Source organism: Leucopleurus acutus, assembly GCF_964270905.1.
Source record: "Leucopleurus acutus genome assembly, chromosome: X".
Lineage (NCBI taxonomy): Eukaryota > Metazoa > Chordata > Mammalia > Artiodactyla > Delphinidae > Leucopleurus > Leucopleurus acutus.
In genome coordinates, this window is record NC_139148.1 from 7,374,528 (window position 1) to 7,393,272 (window position 18,745).

The 18,745-nt window shown below is 48.6% G+C and overlaps 1 protein-coding gene across 4 annotated transcripts in view; it reads left to right on the top strand.

The window, feature by feature from the left end:
- WWC3 (WWC family member 3) overlaps positions 1 to 18,745 on the top strand; it is a 120,596-nt gene that overhangs the window by 97,630 nt on the left and 4,221 nt on the right. For all 4 annotated transcript variants that reach the window (XM_082865231.1, XM_082865232.1, XM_082865233.1 and 1 more), the window contains 9 exons: positions 3,039 to 3,159; positions 4,043 to 4,117; positions 4,822 to 4,908; positions 6,005 to 6,197; positions 7,135 to 7,299; positions 7,723 to 7,874; positions 9,001 to 9,166; positions 16,225 to 16,389; positions 18,463 to 18,555. In XM_082865231.1, the coding sequence (XP_082721357.1) occupies positions 3,039 to 3,159; positions 4,043 to 4,117; positions 4,822 to 4,908; positions 6,005 to 6,197; positions 7,135 to 7,299; positions 7,723 to 7,874; positions 9,001 to 9,166; positions 16,225 to 16,389; positions 18,463 to 18,555 (1,217 nt within the window). The remainder of the gene's footprint in view (positions 1 to 3,038; positions 3,160 to 4,042; positions 4,118 to 4,821; positions 4,909 to 6,004; positions 6,198 to 7,134; positions 7,300 to 7,722; positions 7,875 to 9,000; positions 9,167 to 16,224; positions 16,390 to 18,462; positions 18,556 to 18,745) is intronic.

An 18,745-nucleotide genomic window follows, 5' to 3' on the forward strand; every position in this document is an offset into this window, starting at 1 on the left:
AGACTGGGTGGGAAGGGGAAGAGCTGACTTAATTTCTGATCCTGATTTCTTTATTTTTCTTTTCTACTTTGTGGTGGATGTTATAGTGCTTCAAGCTTAGACTGGGAGGTCTTTGCTTATGGTGTGGTCAGATACTTCCATCTCGTGGTGCGTTCATATATGACACTCTGGGTAGAATACAAACTAGAGGTGCTTGACTTAGTGAATGGATCCTGACAGGTGCTCTCGCAGGGCTGGGCTGGGCGAGCAGCTTCAGGCATGGACACAGGGTGACTCCTTGCCTCCCTTGATGCTTGTGGGAATGCCTGAGCCTAGAGTCATCGCAGCTTCATAAAGTTGGCAAGGATCTCAGTACTCGTTATATTAACCCCACCCCTCATTTATGACGCCCGAGGTCACGTAGTTCCCTCCACTCTCCAGTCTGACTAAGAACAATACAGTCTAAGTTTGACTCAAGGAAGCTTTAGCGAGAAAAATTTTTAGTAACATAAAATTCAGAATTGCCCATTGTGTTTTAAATCAACCTGAGGGGACAGAAGGTGGGGCAGGGGAGTGGGGAAATAAACTGTCATCTTTAACAGTTTTTACATGTTTACTACAATTTTATCTTCCCCACATTTTGAAAGTCAAATGTGTCATGATTTTGAAATCCGTTCCTATTTTCATTTCCCACTGGTATTTGCTAATATAAGTCGGTAAATATTTTAACCTTGTTCATTTGTTTATTGATGTTTTTTATTACATTCATACCCTGTTTAAAATTGTTGTCTTAAATTCTACAGTTTTTTCACTTTGTGCTTTTTTTTATCTCTTTTCTCATGCGGCTCGACAGAAACGTTCACTGTAAGTGACCTTGGGCTTCTCCTTCGCCTTGCTGGTCAGGCTGTGCCACATCTTTGTGCAGTGAATCAATGTGTTTAGGATGGTCGGGGTGTGGCCAGGAGGGGCATAGCTCATAGCTGTGCTTTAATGTAGCTCAACAGTTGCTCTTATTATTGTTGTTGTCGTTTGAGCGGTATTCATCCTGGCTATGAAAGTTGTGTAAGAACTTTTCTAAGAGCTTGACGTATTTTTTCCTTCTTGCGTTTTTTCCCCAGACTTTAACACTTTCATTATTTTCATATGCCAGCTGGCAGCTTTGCCCACGATGTGATTTTCCTTATACTTTCTTCCCTTTTGTCAAGCAGCGTTGCTGTCCTTAGGTCTCAGTGTCTGTTTGTCTGTGTTTAACGATGGAAAGGTCTGAGGTTTATAAAATGAACGTGTGGAAGCTTGTTTATTCCTTACTTCACTGGCGTTGCTCCCCACTCTCCGTCTCGTTGCCTTGAAGCCCAAGAGCAGATGGTTGCGGTGTGTACTGTGGGGTGTGCCGTGTGCTTTCTTTCTCACCCAGGGCAAGTGCTGACCGTACCTCCTTCTGTCAACTCCTGCATCCAGTTGCTCCTTGAATGTGCTAAGCCCAGGATCACTGAGGATTGATTCCCCCATTTCCTTTCTCTCTTCATCCACTTTCATTGCAATGAGAGAGACATTTTGGCAGTCACACCATCGGGTTGCCTGGAAGTTAACTGGATCATTGTGTGGTGTTACTTCCTTAAAGGCATGTAGGGCCGAGTGTCAGGGCTGGGAATGGAAGTAGTGAGCCATTGTGTTTGCTGGGGTTCCATGGAGCAAACTGAGGGGTTCTATCTGCAGTTTAGAGCTGGAGGCTCTGGGTCCTTCCATGGGGCCGGGGTGACGAGCAGAGCTGTACTTGGGAGTCGTCATCTACGATCTGAGAGTCGGTGCCTCCGGCCACCCCAGGACGGAGCCAGGTTCTGCCGCTGACCGAGGCAGGGCCGGTGGCCCCCACGCTGGGCGCTGCAGGCCTTTGAAAGGTCGGCTTTTGTCTGCAGTTAACATCATGAGACCAAAGGCCACAGCCCTGTCTGTTTTGTACCCCGATGAATATATTTGGGTTTAATTGTTCTGTGAATAATAAATTGGTTGAACAGAGAGACGGTCATTGGTGGACTCGCTATTTCCCTCAACTCAGGGGTGCACAGGTGTCTAGATTTTCAGTTTCTAGAGCTTAGATGGCCGGAGAACATAGAAAGACAAGAGGGACCTGCATTATTAACAAGAGGCATTGTGATGCCAGAGTGAGGCTCAGTTTGGGGCTTCATGCTTTAAGCCTGTGTTCTAACCGTGTGTGCCTCTCTCAGAAGCGTTGAGGTTCCTGTGTCCGTCGTCACATTTAGCAGCGGGAGACGGCATGCCTCTTTCTGTTGCTTTTGTTAAAAGAAACTTGTTGCTGTGAGGGAAGGAGTAGAAAGAGCTGATGAAATGATAAAAGGGAAAATGTCAGTAGTTGTCTTTGGCTCTTGGTTACAATAGATATTAGACAAAAATAAGCTGCCCAGTCATGGTCCTTCCTAATCCCAGGAGACAGTTCTGGAAGCCAGTGTGGCCCCAGGGCTGCTGAGGAGGACGCTGCAGTTAGAGCGGCAGAGGGGTCACGGAGACGTTGGCAAAGGCCCAGTCTGGGTGCATCTGTGTCCTCTGACTCGAAAGTCACTCCATTTTGTTGGGGGTTATTTGATGATTTTTAAAAACTCTGTTTTCTGATTATAAAGCAGTGTAGCCTGTGTTCCTTGTATAAAGTATGGAGAATACCAAGCAGCGTCAAGGAGGAAACATCCCCCACCTGCTTCTCGGAGAGCGCGCTGCCGTCCACGTGCAGGCGAAATCTCTCTCCAGGCTTTCCTGTGTGACACTCTCTCAAAGGGCCATGCCAAGGGCCTTCCCGCCACCTTCTGACCTGTGCGCTCATTAAGGAGGTGAAGGGAGATTGATGATCATTTAAAGAGCTTTTAAAGAAGTAGCCAGAAGCCTGTTTCTTCCATTTTCCAATATAAGAAAAGACTCGAGCAGAGTGCATGTAAACACACATCTGCACACGTGCTGGCCTGTCTCTGCCACTTCGTGCCTTTGTCTCTGCTCTGCCCTGGGCTCCAGCACTGTCGCCTCCTGAGCCCGGCCGTGTCTCTCGCCTGCAGCAGCGACCCCTCGAGAAGACAGCGCCCAGAGGCTGGAGCGGAGAGCGCGCTGCGTGTCCGCCTGCCTGTCCGATTACTCTCTGGCCAGCGACAGCGGCGTGTTTGAACCTCCCACCAAAAGGTTAGAAGCTGACCTTCTCCCCTGCCTGGGCTGACTTCCCAAAAGGCACCCCTGCCGAGACCTGTTTGGCTTGACACTCTGTGTGTCTCCGGGGTGCAGCTCTCCTGGCTTTTCTCCATGCGGGAGGGGCCCTGAGCATCCCCACAGACCCCCTCTGCTCCCAGGTGGCGTCTGGGGACTGGCCTGGCTTCGGGCATCTAGGATGACTGCTTTCTCTCTGGCCCCGGGGGTTGGAAGGCATGAGCTCAGTAGAGCCGGAAAAGGAGAACCAGTGTGCGAGGGAGACCTGCTTTTCTAGAAAGGACGTTCACTAGAAATGGATGTTTCCCCCGTCCCTTTTCCTTAGCTGGAGGAATCAACTTTGCAAGGACAAAACCCCTTGTGGGCTTTATTTTGTTTGAGACCTTTGATGTCATTTTTTCAGCTCAGATATCTGTATACATTTCACTTATCGCCAACTTTTTTTTTTTTTTTTTTTTTTTTGGCTGCGCTGCTCAGCTTGCGGGATCTTAGTTCCCTGACCAGGGATCGCATCCGCGCCCGCTGCAGTGGAAGCGCGGAGTCTTAACCACTGGACCGCCAGGGAAGTCCCCCCTGCAAAGCTTTTAAGAGTATATGTTTTTGATCTTTGTCGTAAATATCACATGTGGTTTTGAGAGGTATTTTCTCAAAAAGGCCACTTCGTCAGCAGGTACCCTGGGAGGTGACGTCATGGATCCTGGGGACCTGCCGTGCCCTGCCAGTCACTTAAAGCATTTATTTATGTCGCAACTTAGTAAAGCCCTTCTCAGTAAGAAGCACCCCTAGTGTGAGAGAGCTTCTGCCGAGCCCGAGGTAACCAGGCCCCCTCGGAATAACGCGGTGCCTTTCCGACTGTGTTCAGGAGTGAGGATGCTGACGACCCTGCGCGTGGAGACGCTTGCGGTAACGAGGGGCCCCAGATCCATGTTGGATTTTTGTGAGTACAGAAGACTCCTTCCCTGTTGCTCGTAAAGACGATGGGTAGATTGGGGCCCGCCCGGCGACTCACACCTCCACACACAGGCCAGGAGGGATGGAGGGACCCGCGTGATCCGGCTGCTGCTCCCTGGCCTGGGTGCCCCCGGGCCCATCTCAGCGGTCTCAGGTGAAGGGACAGAGGTGGCGGGAAGGAGAGATGGGCAAGAGCGGCTCCATTGCCGTCCTCCAACAGCGAGTCACAGCCGGGGACTCTCACCCCATGGGCACAGTCAGGCCCTCGGGGAAGTTCCCGCTGGAGCTGGGGTAGCCAGGTGCTGTGCAACACTAAGCGTTCTGGTTTCTAGCTACAGTGTCTAGAAAGGCAGTAACCAGCAGTGTTCAGACGAACGAGGCAGGATGGTCACATCCCAGCAGCTTTCTTTTGCTCACTCTTGTCATCCTAGTGTTTCTCGGCACTCGTGACGTTCGGGCTGGGTCACTCTCGGTGGGGGGCCGTGCTGTGCCCTCTGGTGTGTTGAGCAGCAGCCCTGGCCTCCACCCACTACACGCAGTAGCCCCCCTCCACTCAGTGTGACAGTAAGAAACGCCTCTAGACTTTGCACAGGTCCCCTGGGGGTGGGGTGAGGACCACTGCAGTCGTTCAAGCAGGATTTCTGCACCGTGGGGCATTTGCAGTCTGTGAACGTGCATTTTATTTTCTAGGCACGACAGTGCCAGCGAGTGTCTCCTCGTGAACGTGCTCCAGCTGAAGAACTTTGCCGGGCTGGTGGTGAAGGAAGACTGCAAAATGTAAGCTCCCGTGCCAGTGGGGGCCGTGTCCTCCCCCCGGGCCCTCCTCCACACGGCACCACTGGCTGACCTGCTGCACGTGGCAGTTTGGGGAGGGAAAAGACTGTCTTGGAACCTGAATTTACAATAAAACGCTAGGGGGTGTCTGTCTGAAATCTAAAGGATTGTAAGTTTTAAGAAGAGGCTGGTTTATTATTTGAGGCAGGTGGAGATACTGGAGCCAGGCTGGTTATGTGCCGTGGCCATGCTGACAAAGTGCCGGGTGCCCATCATCGGCAGCGTTGGGGCTTAAAAGGTCCATTCTGGTCACAAGGCTGGTGGCGACACAGCCACACTCGGCTCTTGCGATCTGATGAGGTGCCTGAAGAGACCTCAGGCTGGGCTCAGGCATCCTTGTCCGAGCAGGGAGAAGGAAATCTGTGTTGTCCCCAGTGGGGAGATGGGTGCCCGATGGGGGTGTGAGGTCCCACTTACCCTGGCGGGTGAACCCACTGGTGATGGGTGTTCACGCCCGACGGTGCCCTCCCCTTCCGTGAGTCGTCTTTGTAAACTGGCCTCCTGAAGGCCTTGGAAGCAGCCTGGTTTTCAGCAGCTGAGGGTTCGCCCTGGGATTCTGCTCGCCCTGACGTGTACTTCACTCCACTGATGCTGGAGCTTCTCCTGGGTGCTGGCTTCCACGCTGGGGGTGGATAGGGCCGGGAGCCCAGCCCGGCGGGTGCCTGGGTGGGCAAGCACTCTGAGAGGCAAGGCAGGTAGGGCTTGGAGAGGGAGCCAGGGGGCCGTGGAGAGATCAGTGCAGATGTTTTCCCACAAACATGGTAAAAGCAGACCTCCGTTTGAGTCCGCCTGAAGTCCTAACCGCTGACTTGGAAGTCTTCTCTTTGTGATCGGGTTTTTCCCCCTGATCTCCAGGGGCACGTAAGTTCTTTGGGCTTACCCTTAGTTGAGAAAAGGATCTTTTCCAAAAGACATTAAAATTCTGCACATGGGCAGTGGAACAGGGCGGCGTATGTGCACACGTATGTGGTCCATGCGTGTCACGTGCAGATGTGTCAGGCTGCCTCTGTCTGCTTTTTCCTTCCTCTCTTGGTTCCAGACACATCCGCGTCTATTTGCCCCCGCTTGACTCCGGCACGCCAAACACTTACTGCTCTAAGGCTCTGGAATTGCAAGCCCCCCTGATATTTAATGAAGTTTTCAGAATCCCTGTGCATTCAAGCATGGTGACGTTGAAGTCCCTTCAGTTATACGTGTGCTCAGTGAATCCGCAGCTGCAGGAAGAACTGCTGGTACGGCGCCCTCCTCACCCTCTCCCCCTCCCTCCCCTCCTTCCGGTGTCCTGATGTCAAGTGATCTCTGTAGCTAGGAGGACAGAAAGGGATGATAAGACCCCTTATCTTGTCAAGTGTTCTGTAATTTAAATATATTATCTCAGCTAATACTTGCAAAACTCCTGTGCAACGGCTTCTGCATTATCCCTGTCTTGCAGTTGAGAAATTTGGTAGATAGAAGTATAGGATGGTCACTTAAATTTGAATTTCAAATAAACTATGGGTGCCTTTTAGCGTAAGTATGTCCCACGTAATATCTGGGACGTACCTCTATTTTAAAAAAATCTGTTTATTTGAAATTGCAGTTCACCCAGATGCCCTCTATTTTATCTGGCAACCTTACAACTGGGCAGGTCAGCAGTCCGTCTTCACCCCGGCCAGCCAGTGCAGGGCCAGGGCTTGGAAGCCAGGGTGCTTTCTTCCCAAGGTTGGAATTTTCCCCCTTGGTCCCACCCCTTCAGCGGCAGAATTAGAGATTGGAGAGTTCCACCAATCCTCTCTCTCTCTCTTTTCTTTTTGGGGGGGGGGGCGGGGTTATTTATTTATTTATTTATATTATTTTACACCAGTCCTCTGTTTTTTCAAAAATTCCTGCTAGAATCAGCGGCTCTTTGAGTGGCAGATACTGAGCCTGACCCACCATTCCATGTCGTCCATTCTCTGCCCCTGTTCCCCTTCTAGCACTTTCTGATTGGGCTGAACAAGCAAGCGAGGAGCCACCCCCATTACGATCCTTTTTGATGACTTTCATTTTACTGCAGTCCTTTGAATAGCAGTGACACATTGTATGGCCTTTCTGCTTAAGATTAAAGGGTGACTTTGATGCCCATTGGTTGTTAAGGTGTAGTCATTCAGGGCCTGTTCTGCTTTTTTTTTTTTTTTAAACACCACACAGGGCATTGCTCAGATTAACTTGGCTGATTACGATGGTTCGAGCGAGATGCAGCTGCGCTGGTACTCGGTGCAGGTGTTCACCGGCCCTGAGCCCCCGCGGCGGGAGGACGAGCGGCTGGGACACAGCGACTCCCGGGACCCTGTGGCCGCCACGTCTGGAAAGACAGTAGGTGGCCTGGCTTTGAGACGGGCTTTTCCTGGGGACATTGTTTCTAAGAAACGCGTGTAGACTTAGTCTTAGAGCACAGTGGCGACGAAGAAGCAGGGTTTTAAGGGAAGTAATAAAAATGGACTATAGTGATGTATGTGGCCATTCATGGTAATATTCTTTAATGCAACTTGTTCATGATCATGAGTGATGCATTGGTTGCTTTAAAATTTGAGTCCTCAGAGCCACGTGGAAAGGCCAAGTTACTGTCTTGCTGCCAGCCGGGGGTGAGCTGCTTCCCCGCTGGAGAGCAGCCGGGGACGGCCACCAGCCCGGCAGCAGGGATGCTCCCCACGGGCTGTGCACGCGCCGCTTTCCGCTTTGCCGCCCGCACGCCGCTGGCCTCGGCTGCCTCTTAGCAACGTCCCTTTGGTCCTGTAGGACGCGGTGACAGTGCTGCTGGCGAGAACCACGGCCCAGCTGCAGGCGGTGGAGAGAGAGCTGGCCGAGGAGCGGGTGAAGCTGGAGTACACGGAGGAGGAGGTCGTGGAGATGGAGCGCAGGGCGGAGCAGGCCGAGGCTGTGTCCGAGAGGTGAGCGCGGCCAGCAGCCCCTCGGGGGAGAGGCCGCCGGGGTGTTCGTCAGGCGCCACGCTGCGTAGAATGTGTGCGGCGGGCTCTTCGGTACCTGTGCCCAGAAGTCGGGATTCTCACAGGGGATCGTATGCCAGTCTGCACGAGGGCAGTACATTGACCCCAGCTCTACGCATAGGCTTTTCACCTTTCCCTCTGTTCCCCGAATTTCTCTTAAAGGGGGGGACTGTTGAGGGACTCCCTCTGCCCAGATTGAATACAATAGGGCCCTTTAAGTTTTGTTTTTTTCTTTATTAACTGCTTTATTGGGATATAATCTCCCTACCATACAGTTCACCCATTAAGTGGACAATTCGGTGGTTTTTAGTATAGGCACAGAGCTGTGCCCCCAACATCACACTCAAGTTGAGGGCGTTTTCATCGTGCCGAAAGGAAACCCCATACCCATTAACAGTCCGCCCAGTCCTCCCAGCCCCTGGCAACTGCCCATCTGCGTGCCATCTCCAGGGATTTGCCTGTCCTGGGCCTTTCTTGTAAATGGAATCATGCGATGCCCCTTTACGTCTTCCCCGGAGCAGCCCGTGGGTGAACGCTGGACTCGGGGCAGACGTGTCTGCAGTAGAGGAATAGCTCAGATGGGCAGGCACCGCGAGGGAATCGCTTCCCGGCGGGTCCTTTCCAGCAGCACTTTCGTGTTGCTTTATTTCCACGGTTTTCCATAAAGAGCATCATGTTTCCAAAGCTTGCTACCTCTTCCTAATAGCTTTCTCTGGATTTATTTTCGAGAGGAATTTATTTCCGAAAGGGAAAGTGCACGGCAGAGGGGGAAGGGTGTGTGTTCAGGGATGAGCGGAGGCTGGGCGGGCTCGGGGAGAGGGGGTTCCGTGATGCTGGCGTCTTCAGCGGCTGCAACTGGGCGATACAACACAGACAGACCCTCTTAATGAAAGGCCTTGTAGCTCTGTCTTCCCTACGAAACAGAACTGCCTTTCATTTTATAAGAAAAGCAACCGTCTTCAGTCACTGGAAGCAAATATTGGGTGTGTCTGCTGCTGTGCTCTGAGTGCAGCAGTAAAGTCAGTGCCCTGATGAACGTTTTGGGGGCTGTTGCCATGCCCGCCTTCAGGAGTTGGCAAGCCGACTCGGTGGACAGTGGCTGTAGCAGCTGCGCCCAGACCAGCCCCCCGCACCCAGAGCCCTGCTGCGTTGGTGTCAGCTCCATCCACGGACACACGTTTGCTGGCCAGGCAGACCCTTACGGCCCGGAGAAACTTCAGCCCCCACCTCTGAAGGTAAGCAGAAAAGGACAAAGGATTTCGCGGAGCCCCTGATGTTTTGCCCTACAGCACCAGGTGCTGCCCTGGAAGGAGGGCCTGTGTGCCCTACGCGAGGGAACTGAAGTGAGTGGCCTCAGATCTGTAAACAGCAGGTAACATGGAAACGTCTGTCTACTTTAAATTAAAAGGAAAGGACAACTAAACGGAGTGGATTTTTACTCCTTCAGGTGCCATCTTCAGGGCCGCGTGTGGCTCAGGGTGTTTTGTGCGTTCCTAACGTTTTGGACGCTTGTTGTTTTTCTCCGTTTCTGACATTAAGAGCAGTGAAGCATCCTTTTGCCCCTTCTGTTCACCCGATCCTAGTTGTGCCCATCACTGTATCTCCACTGGGGAAATCTTTCAGGTTTGTGGTGACAAATGTCTAAGGAACGCAGTGGGGTTGGGAGACACTGTATCAGTGCTCGATTGCAACTTCGTTTCCCAACTGTTCAACTCATCAGAACGTCTACCACCACAGCCCCTGATCTCAGTCCAAAACACAGGTCCTGAGAGAAGTGAGAGCTGCCTGCTTGCAGCCTCCCGCACTGCAGCCCATGCAGTGCCTCGGGCGGAGAGATGTTCTGGGCGCGGCTGCCGGTCATGGCCATTATTCCTCTTTCTAAGAGTTTGACAAGCGTTGGCCCATGTCAGGGGCAGTAGCTGTGGGAGGCTAGCTTGGTGTGTCCTCCTCCCTCAACTTTTAATTTTGAAGCACTTCAGATCTACAGAGAAGTTGCTAGAATAGTACAACACATACTCGTATCCCCTTCAGCTAGACTCCCCAGTTGTTAGTTCTTCACCACATTTGCATTATCTCTTTCCATGTGCATGTGGTAGCTGCCAGGTATTGCAGATACAACAGCAAAGTAACAAATGGAAAGTCCTGCCCTGTGGGTAACAGACAGGGTAAACCAGTAAAATACAGCAGCATTTGAGATAGTCAAAGGGGCTACTGAAGAATGAGATGGTAGGGAAGCAGGGTTTGCATTTTTAGAAAGATTTACCATTTTAGAAAGGGTTACATTTAGAAATGTAAATTGGTATCTACAAACATCAGGACTGTAAAATGGTGCAGCCGCTATAGAAAACAGTATGGAGTTTCCTCAAAAAATTAAAACTAGGGACTTCCCTGGTGGTGCAGTGGTTAAGAATCCACCTATCAATGCAGGGGACACGGGTTCAAGCCCTGGTCCGGGAAGATCCCACATGCCGCGGAGCAACTAAGCCTGTGAGCCACACGGCCCGCGCGCCCATGCTCGGCAACAAAAACAAGCCACAGCGATGAGAAGCCCGCACGTCGCAACGAAGAGTAGCCCCTGCTCGCTGCAACTAGAGAAAGCCTGTGCGCGGCAGTACAGACCCAATGTAGCCAAAAATAAATAAATCTATTTAAAAAAAAATAAAAATAGAATTACCATATGATCCAGCAATTCCACTTCTGGGTGTACATCCAAAAGAGCTGAAAGCAGGTCTCCAAGAGATACTCGCACATCCACGTTCATAGCAGCATTATTCACAGTAGCCAAGAGGTGGAAGCAGCCCATGTGTCCATTGACAGCTGAATGGGTAAGGAAAAAGTGGTATATATGTACTATGGAATATTAGCCTTGAAAAGGAAGGAAGTCACGTCACAGGCTACAACATGGATGAAGCTTGAAGACATTGTGCAAAGTGAAATAAGCCAGTCACAAAAGAATGAATCCTATACGATTCCACTTATATGAGATTCCTAAAGTAATTAAATTCATAGAGATAGAAAGTAGAATGGTGGTTACCAGGGGCTAGAGATGGGGAAATGGGGCGTTGTTGAATGGGGACAGAGTTCAGTTTGGGAAGGTGAAAAAATTCTAGAGATCTCTTCCACAACAATGTAAGTATATTTAATACTACTGAACTGCACAATGAAAAATGGTTACAATGGTAAATTTTACTTATTTACTTATTGTTGGCTGCATTGGGTCTTAATTGCTGCGTGCGGGCTTTCTTTAGTTGCGGAGAGCAGGGGCTCTCTGTTGTGATGTGCAGGCTTCTCATTGTGGTGGCTTCTCTTATTGTGGACTGTGGGCTCTAGGCACGCAGGCTTCAGTAGTTGTGGCGCGCAGGCTCAGTAGTTGTGGCGCACAGGCTTAGTTGCTCCGCGGCATGTGGAATCTTCCCAGGCCAGGGCTCAAACCCGTGTCCCCTGCATTGGCAGGTGGGTTCTTAACCACTGCGCCACCAGGGAAGTCCATGATGGTTAATTTTATGTATTTTTTTATAATAGAAATGAAAGGTCATAGAAGTCTCACTGAGAAGGCAGTTTTTGAGCAAAGTCCTTAAGGAAGGAGTCTGGGAGCCTTGTGTGGGGCTGGGTATGGGCATTCAGATGCAGGGAGCTGCAAGTGCGGGTGGGGTCGGGGTAAGGAGGCATCAGAGCTGAGGACAGAGGGAGTCAAGGGGCCACATCATATAGGGCCTACTCAGGACTCTTGCTTTTTCTCTGAGAGCATTGGAAAACTGGTGGATAGTTTTGAACCCAGGGGTGATGTGATCTGACTCACTTTTTAAATTTTTTCCTAGAATAATTTATTGATACGAAATTCTCATAAAATGAACCCTTTCAAAGTGAACATTTCAGTGAGTTTGAATACATTTACAATGTTGTGCAACCACCACTTCTCTCTGGTACCAAGACGTTTCTTTCACCCCAAAGTAAAACCCCATAACCATTAGCATTCACTCTCCCTTATCTCTTCCCGGCCCCTGGCAACCACCAATCTGCTTTGTTTCTATGGATTTGCCAATTCTGGTTGTTTTGTGTAAATGGAATCATCCAGGGTTTAAAAGATCAGACTCCAGGGGATCGTAGCCAAGATGACAGAGTAAGGAAGAGCTCATCTCTTCCTTCCTTTTGGTACCCACAGGTGTACCAAAAGTACGACTGCAGTTGACCCTTGAAAAACACAGGGGTTGAGGGTGCTGACCCACCTCACAGTTGAAAATCTGCATTTGGGAGGTTTTTTTTTTTAACACCTAAAGGAACTAGAAAAAGAAGAACAAATAAGATCCAAAGTTAGTAGAAGGAAAGAAAGAAAGATCAGAGCAGAAATTAATGAAAGAGACTAAAAAGAACAATAGAAAATATCAGTGAAACTAAGAAGTGGTTCTTTGAAAAGATAAACAAAATTGGTAAACCTTTAGACTCATCAAGAAAAAAAGAGAGCCTAGATAAAATCAGAAATGAAAAAAAGAGGGGACTTCCCTGGTGGTCCAGTGGTTAAGACTCACAGACTGCATGGCATAGCAAAAAAAAAGAAAAAAAGGAAACGAAAAAAAGAAGTTACAACTGACACCACAGAAATACAAAGGATCATAAGAGACTACTATGAACAGTTGTATGCCAGTAAACTGGACAACCTAGAAGAAATGGATGAATTCCTAGAAACATACAATTTCCCAAAACTGAATCAGAAAGAAATAGAAAATATGAACAGACTGATTATTAGTAATTAAACTGAATCAGTAATTTAAAAACTCCCAACAAACAAAAGTTCAGGATCAGATAGCTTCACAGGTGAATTCTACCAACATTTAAAGAAGAGTTAACACTCATTCTTCTCAAACTATTTCCAAAAATTGAAAAGGAAGGAGTGCTTCTGAACTCATTCTATGAGGCCATCATCACCCCGACCAAAACCAAAGACACCACAAAAAAATAAAGCTACAGGCCAATATCACTCACGAACATAGATGCAGAAATGCTCAACAGAATACTAGCAAACCATGCTCAACTGGGATTTATCCCAGGGATGCAAGGATTGTTCAGTATCTACAAATCAATCTAAGAGATATACACCATGTTAGCAAATTGAAGAATAAAAATCAAGATCATGTCAGTAGATGCAGAAAAAGCTTTTGACAAAATTCAGCATCCATTTATGATAAAAGATCTCCAGAAAGTGGGTAGAGAGGGAACATAACTTGACCATATATGGCCATATGTGATAAGCTCACAGCTATCATCATATTCAATGGTGAAAAGCTGAAAGCATTTCCTCTAAGATCAGGAGCAAGGCCCACTCTCACCACTTTTATTCAACATAGTATTGGAAGCCCTAGCCACAGCAATCAGACAAGAGAAAGAAGTAAAAGGAATCCAAATTGGAAAGGAAGAAGTAAAACTGTCACTGTTTGCAGATGACATGATACTATACACAGAGAATCCTAAAGACGCGACCAAAAATCTACTAGACCTCATCAGTGAATTCAGTAAAGTGGCAACATTTAAAGTTAAGGGATATAAAATTAATATACGGAAATCGTCTGCAGTTCTATACACTAACAATGAACTATCAGAAAGAGAAATTAAAAAAAAAAAAATTCAGTTTACAGCTGCATCAAAAAGAATAAAATACCCAGGAAGAAATCTAACCAAGGAGGTAAAAGACCTGTACTCAGAAAAGTGTTAAGTCATTGATGACAGAAATTGAAGACAACACAAACAAATGGAAAGATACACCATGCTCATGGATTGGAAGAATTAATGTTAAAATGACCATACTACCCAAGCCAATCCACAGATTGAATGCAATACCTATCAAAATACCAAAGGCATTTTTCACAGAACTAGAAAAAATAATCCAAAAACTATGGAAACACAAAAGACCCCGAATAGCCAAAACAACCTTGAGGAAGAAGAATAGAGCTGGCGGTATCATGCTCCCTGATTTCAAACTGTACTACAAAGCTACAGTAATCAAAGCAGCATGCTACTGGCACACACACAAAAAAAGACACATGGGTCAATGGAACAGAGCGGAGAGCCCAGAAATAAACCCACACTTATATAATCAACTAATCTATGATGAAGGATGCAAGAAAACACAGAGGGGAAAAGACAGCCTCTTCAATAAATGGTGTTGGGAAAACTGGACAGCTACATACAAAAGAATCAAACTGGACTACTTTCCCATTCAATTTTAAAATGTTTAAAGACTTAAATGTAAGATCTGAAACCATAAAACTCCTACAAGAAAGCATAGGTAGGTATGCTCTTGGACATCAATCTTAGCAATGTATTTTAGGATATCTCTCCTCAGGCAAGGGAAACAAACAAACAAAAAACAAATGAGACTTTATCAAATTAAAACGCTATTGCACAGTGAAGGAAACTATCAATAAAACAGAAATGCAGCCTGCTGAATGGGAGAAGATAGTTGCCAACGTTATATCCGACGAGGGGTTAATATCCAAACTATACAGAAAACTCAGACAACTCAACATCAAAAAAACAACCAACCTGATTAAAAACTAGGCAGAGGACTTGAATAGACATTTTTCCAAAGAAGACATTCAGATGGCCAACAGACACATGAAAAGATGCTCAGTGTCACTAATCATTAGGGAAATGCAAATCAGAACCACAATGAGGTATCACCTCATACTTGTTAGAATGGCTATCATCAAAAAGACAACAAATAACAAACATTGGAGAGGATGTAGAGAAAAGGGAACCCTTGTGCACTGTTGGTGGGAATGTAAATTGGTGTCACCACTGTGGAAAACAGTAAGCAGGTTCTTCAAAAAGTTAAAAGTTGAACTGCCACACCATCTTGCAGTTCCACTTCTGGGTATTTTTCTGAAGAAAGCAGAAACGCTAGTTAGAAAAGATATATGAACCCCTATACTTATTACAGCATTATTTACAATAGCCAAGATGTGGAAACAACCTAAGTGTCCATTGTCAATAGATGAATGGGTAAAGAAGATGGGGTATATATGTGTGTATATATGTATACACACAGACACACATATATACACATACATATGTATATACATAATATGCAGTGAAATACTGTCCATAAAGAAGAAGGAAATCTTGCCATTTACAGTAGCACAGATGGACCTAGAGGGTGTTATGCTAAATAAGTTGGAGAAAGAGAAATACTGCATGATTTCGCTTATATGTAGAATTAAAAACAAAACAAAACAAATGAACGACCATAACAAAACAGAAACAGACTCATAGCTACAGAGAACAAACTGGTGGTTGCCAGGAGGGTTGAGGGGGTGGGGATGAGGGAAATAAGTGATGGAGATTAAGAGGTACAAACTTCCAGTTATAAAATAAGTAGGTCACGGGGATGTCCTGTACAGCATAGGGTATAAGGTCAATAATATTGTGTAAACTCTGTATGGTGACAGTCGGTCACTAGAGTTATCATGGTGATCGTTTTGTAATGTATTAAAATATGTAATCAGTATGTTGAACACCTGAAGCTAATACAACATAGTAAGTCAATTATGCTTCAGTAAAAATTAATGAATGAATGGCTCATACAGCATGTGGCCTCTTGTGACTGGCCTTTCACTCAGCCTAATGTCTTCAAGGTACATCAGACTGTAGTATCTACCAGCACTTCCCTCCTTCTTATCGCTTGCATGAGTATGCCACGTTTTGTTTAGCTTCTCATCCGCCCGTGGATGTTTGGACTACTTCCACCTTTTGGCTGTTTGAGTAAGGCTGCTATGAACATTTGTGTGCAAGTATTTGTTTGAACACCTGTTTTCAGGTCTTTTTGGTATACACCTAGGAGTGGAATTGCTGGGTCTGACTTCAGTTTTTACCAGGATGTCCCTGGTGCTGTGTTGAGAAGGGTTTGAAGGGAGGAGGGAGGCGTGGAATCCAGGAGACGGGTGAGAAGCCTCCTGCGCTAATCAGGCTCAAGACGATGGTGACCCCGATGGAGGGTTGGTGATAGGAGGTCAAAACGTGCTTAATCTCGAACACAGAGCCAGCAGAATTTAATCTTGGACCAGATATAGGGTGTATGAAAGAGAGCTGGGTCCAGAATGACACGAACCCTTTTTTTGCTGGAACAAATGGGAAAGTAGAGATCCTTGGCAGAGGGAATATCAGAAATTCCATTTTGGACGTGTTAAGTGTGAAATGCCAGTTAGAGCTCCAGTGGCAATGGCAAGGTTGTTTGGTGACTCCACTAATTTAATGCTTGTGTTCTAGAAAGAGTCGTGGTAAACAATAAATTACTATCTAGGTTGATAAGGAAACCAACACAGAAGATCTCTTCCCGGAAGAGGTGGCGAGTCTGCCGAAGGAGAGGCCCGGCCGCAGGGCCCGCGGCTCGCCCTTCACGCGGAGCAGCACCATTGTCCGTTCCCAGACTTTCTCGCCCGGAGCGCGAAGCCAGTACGTTTGCAGAGTAAGTCGGGAGTCCTTTGCTACCTGCCTGGAAGGATTCTTCATCGGTCGCGGGCGGGGCTGGGCAGCAGAGGGTTGGAGCTCCCGGCACATCCTCACCTGCACGCAGGGTTGAGAACTCTGAGACAGGTGGAGGGGGAGACCCCACCTGCTGTGGTCTGTGGAGACAGGACAGCAGGTTGGAGGTTGGCCGGCCGTGGCCGTGTGACAGTGACGGCACAGACTAGCAGAGACGAGGCGCTGTTGAGGGTAAGTGCTCACGACGCAGCAGACTGGGGCGCCGTTTGGCTCGAGGAGAGCTTTGACCCTCCCGCTCCTCTGACGGGGCTCGTTGGAGAAAGCATCTTCCCTTGAAAGGGCTACCAAGGGGCCGCTGCATTAGGGCAAAGCCAGAGTTTGATCATATGAGAGAGGCAGACCCTCAGGCCTCCGTGGGAGACACTGAGGGGTCTCCAGGCCCACCCTCAGGCTCAGAAATTGGCTAGGACTCACGGAACTCAGAAAAGCCGTCGTATCCACGATGATGGTGCGCCGCAGGGAAGGGGTGCAGACCGACGCGCAGAGGGAAGAGGCGTCGGGCAGCGCTCCGGAGAGACGTGGCAGAGCTTCCAACCCTTCTCCCGCAGCGGAGTTGTGCGGCAGCTCTCACCTCTCGGAGCAGTGGCAGCGTGCCCGGAGCACAGGCGACCAGGGACGCTCACCCGAGGCTTGGTGCCCAGGGGTTTTGTAGGGGTGGTCACGGGGCACTGCTGGTGGCCGGCGTGGCTGACCTTCGTCTGCAGCCCCTCCAGGGTCAAACTGGTGGCCCAGGGCCCCCCTCACATTGTCAGCAGAGACTGTGCGGCCGGGCCAAGGTCCCCAGGTAAACAGAGACACTTTGAACGTTCTAGGGACTTACAGGTCACTGCCCAGGAGCTGAGCAGGGAGCCCACCTTTCTTGGACAGGGAATCCTTTACTCACAGGAGGGAGCAACAGGGGCTGGGGCCCGGATGGCCACGTTTGCGAGGCCTGCAGCTCCTCTCCCCACGCAGTGAGGTGTCCCGGTCGCGCTGCCCCGGGCAGCCCAGGGTCAGGCGGGGCACTCCCGCCCCATCAGGCTGCAGCCCTGTGGGGCCTGATGCTTCATCACGTGGCTGGAGGTGCCTGATCGAAGGCCATCCTTCCGTATCCTAGACTCTTGCCGAACCCCTGTGGAGCAGCCTCCCGCCTGGTTGCTGAGGAGGGTGGGGTGGTGAAGGAGGAAGCCCTTCACCGCCCCAGAGACAGGCCTCCAGCCCCTGCACTGTGCTTTGCGCCCTGCACAAAGGCACACGCACTGACCGGCGATGCTTCTAGAGGCCTCTGTTTTTATATATGTTTGTGATGACTGGGAGGCACGTAAGTGCAGTGCTGCAACATTTCCTGCTATCTGGGGTTCATTGGCATGGAAAGTAAGGCCGTGAAGGCCAGGACTTTGCTTTCACACAGATACATGTTGATCCTGAAATGAAAACCTGCCGCCAAATGAAATACGTAACGTCTCGGCTCCCGTGAAGTCGGCATTATATATTTTTCTTTTTAAAGACGGGCCTTTTCCCTTGACGGGCAGGGTGGGTGTTAGTGGTGTGGGCTTGTCCTCCTGCCGGGAACGAGGCTCTTATCTGGAACGCCACTCTTCCCAGCTCTTGCCAAAGCTAGAAACACAGCAAATGAGAATGACTGATAAAAAGTGAAAAGCGCTGAGGAGAGTGCGGGTTTTCATGAGCGTCACACCGTACCAAGTGGCAGTTCGCATTGATAGGACCGAAATTGTGTTGCGCGATTAGCCTGGAAAACCTCAGCTGGTTCGGTGGATGGACCTGAAGCAGGGGTGGGGCCGGGGGTTGGTCTGCTTAGTTGGTTTGTCTTTGTTTGGCCTGAAACTCTTGTGTGGGGTTTTCTTGTACGCGAAACCCAAAGTCTTGGTAAAAGCTCTAAACGTCGTAACTGTTTGAGTACCTGCACGAGAACCAAAATAATCCAGTTCAGAGTACACAGAGAATGAATGTTGAACTCTTGAGGAAGTGTTTCTGAACCGCCGTCTTTTTGGTGTAGCTTTATCGTAGTGACAGCGACAGTTCAACGCTGCCCCGGAAGTCCCCCTTTGTCCGAAACACTTTGGAAAGACGAACCCTTCGCTATAAGCAGGTATGTGCCACGTAGACTAATCTGCCGTCTGTATGTACGCTGGGAGTTACTTCTACAAACCCGAAGGGGTAATATTTTAGGTAAGATTAATTGAAAGGTAATATGTTTATTTCCTTGTTTACTTAGATATAATTTTTAGAAGTGTATATAATGTCAATATGTTACCAATATTTGTTAATTTCCTAAGATA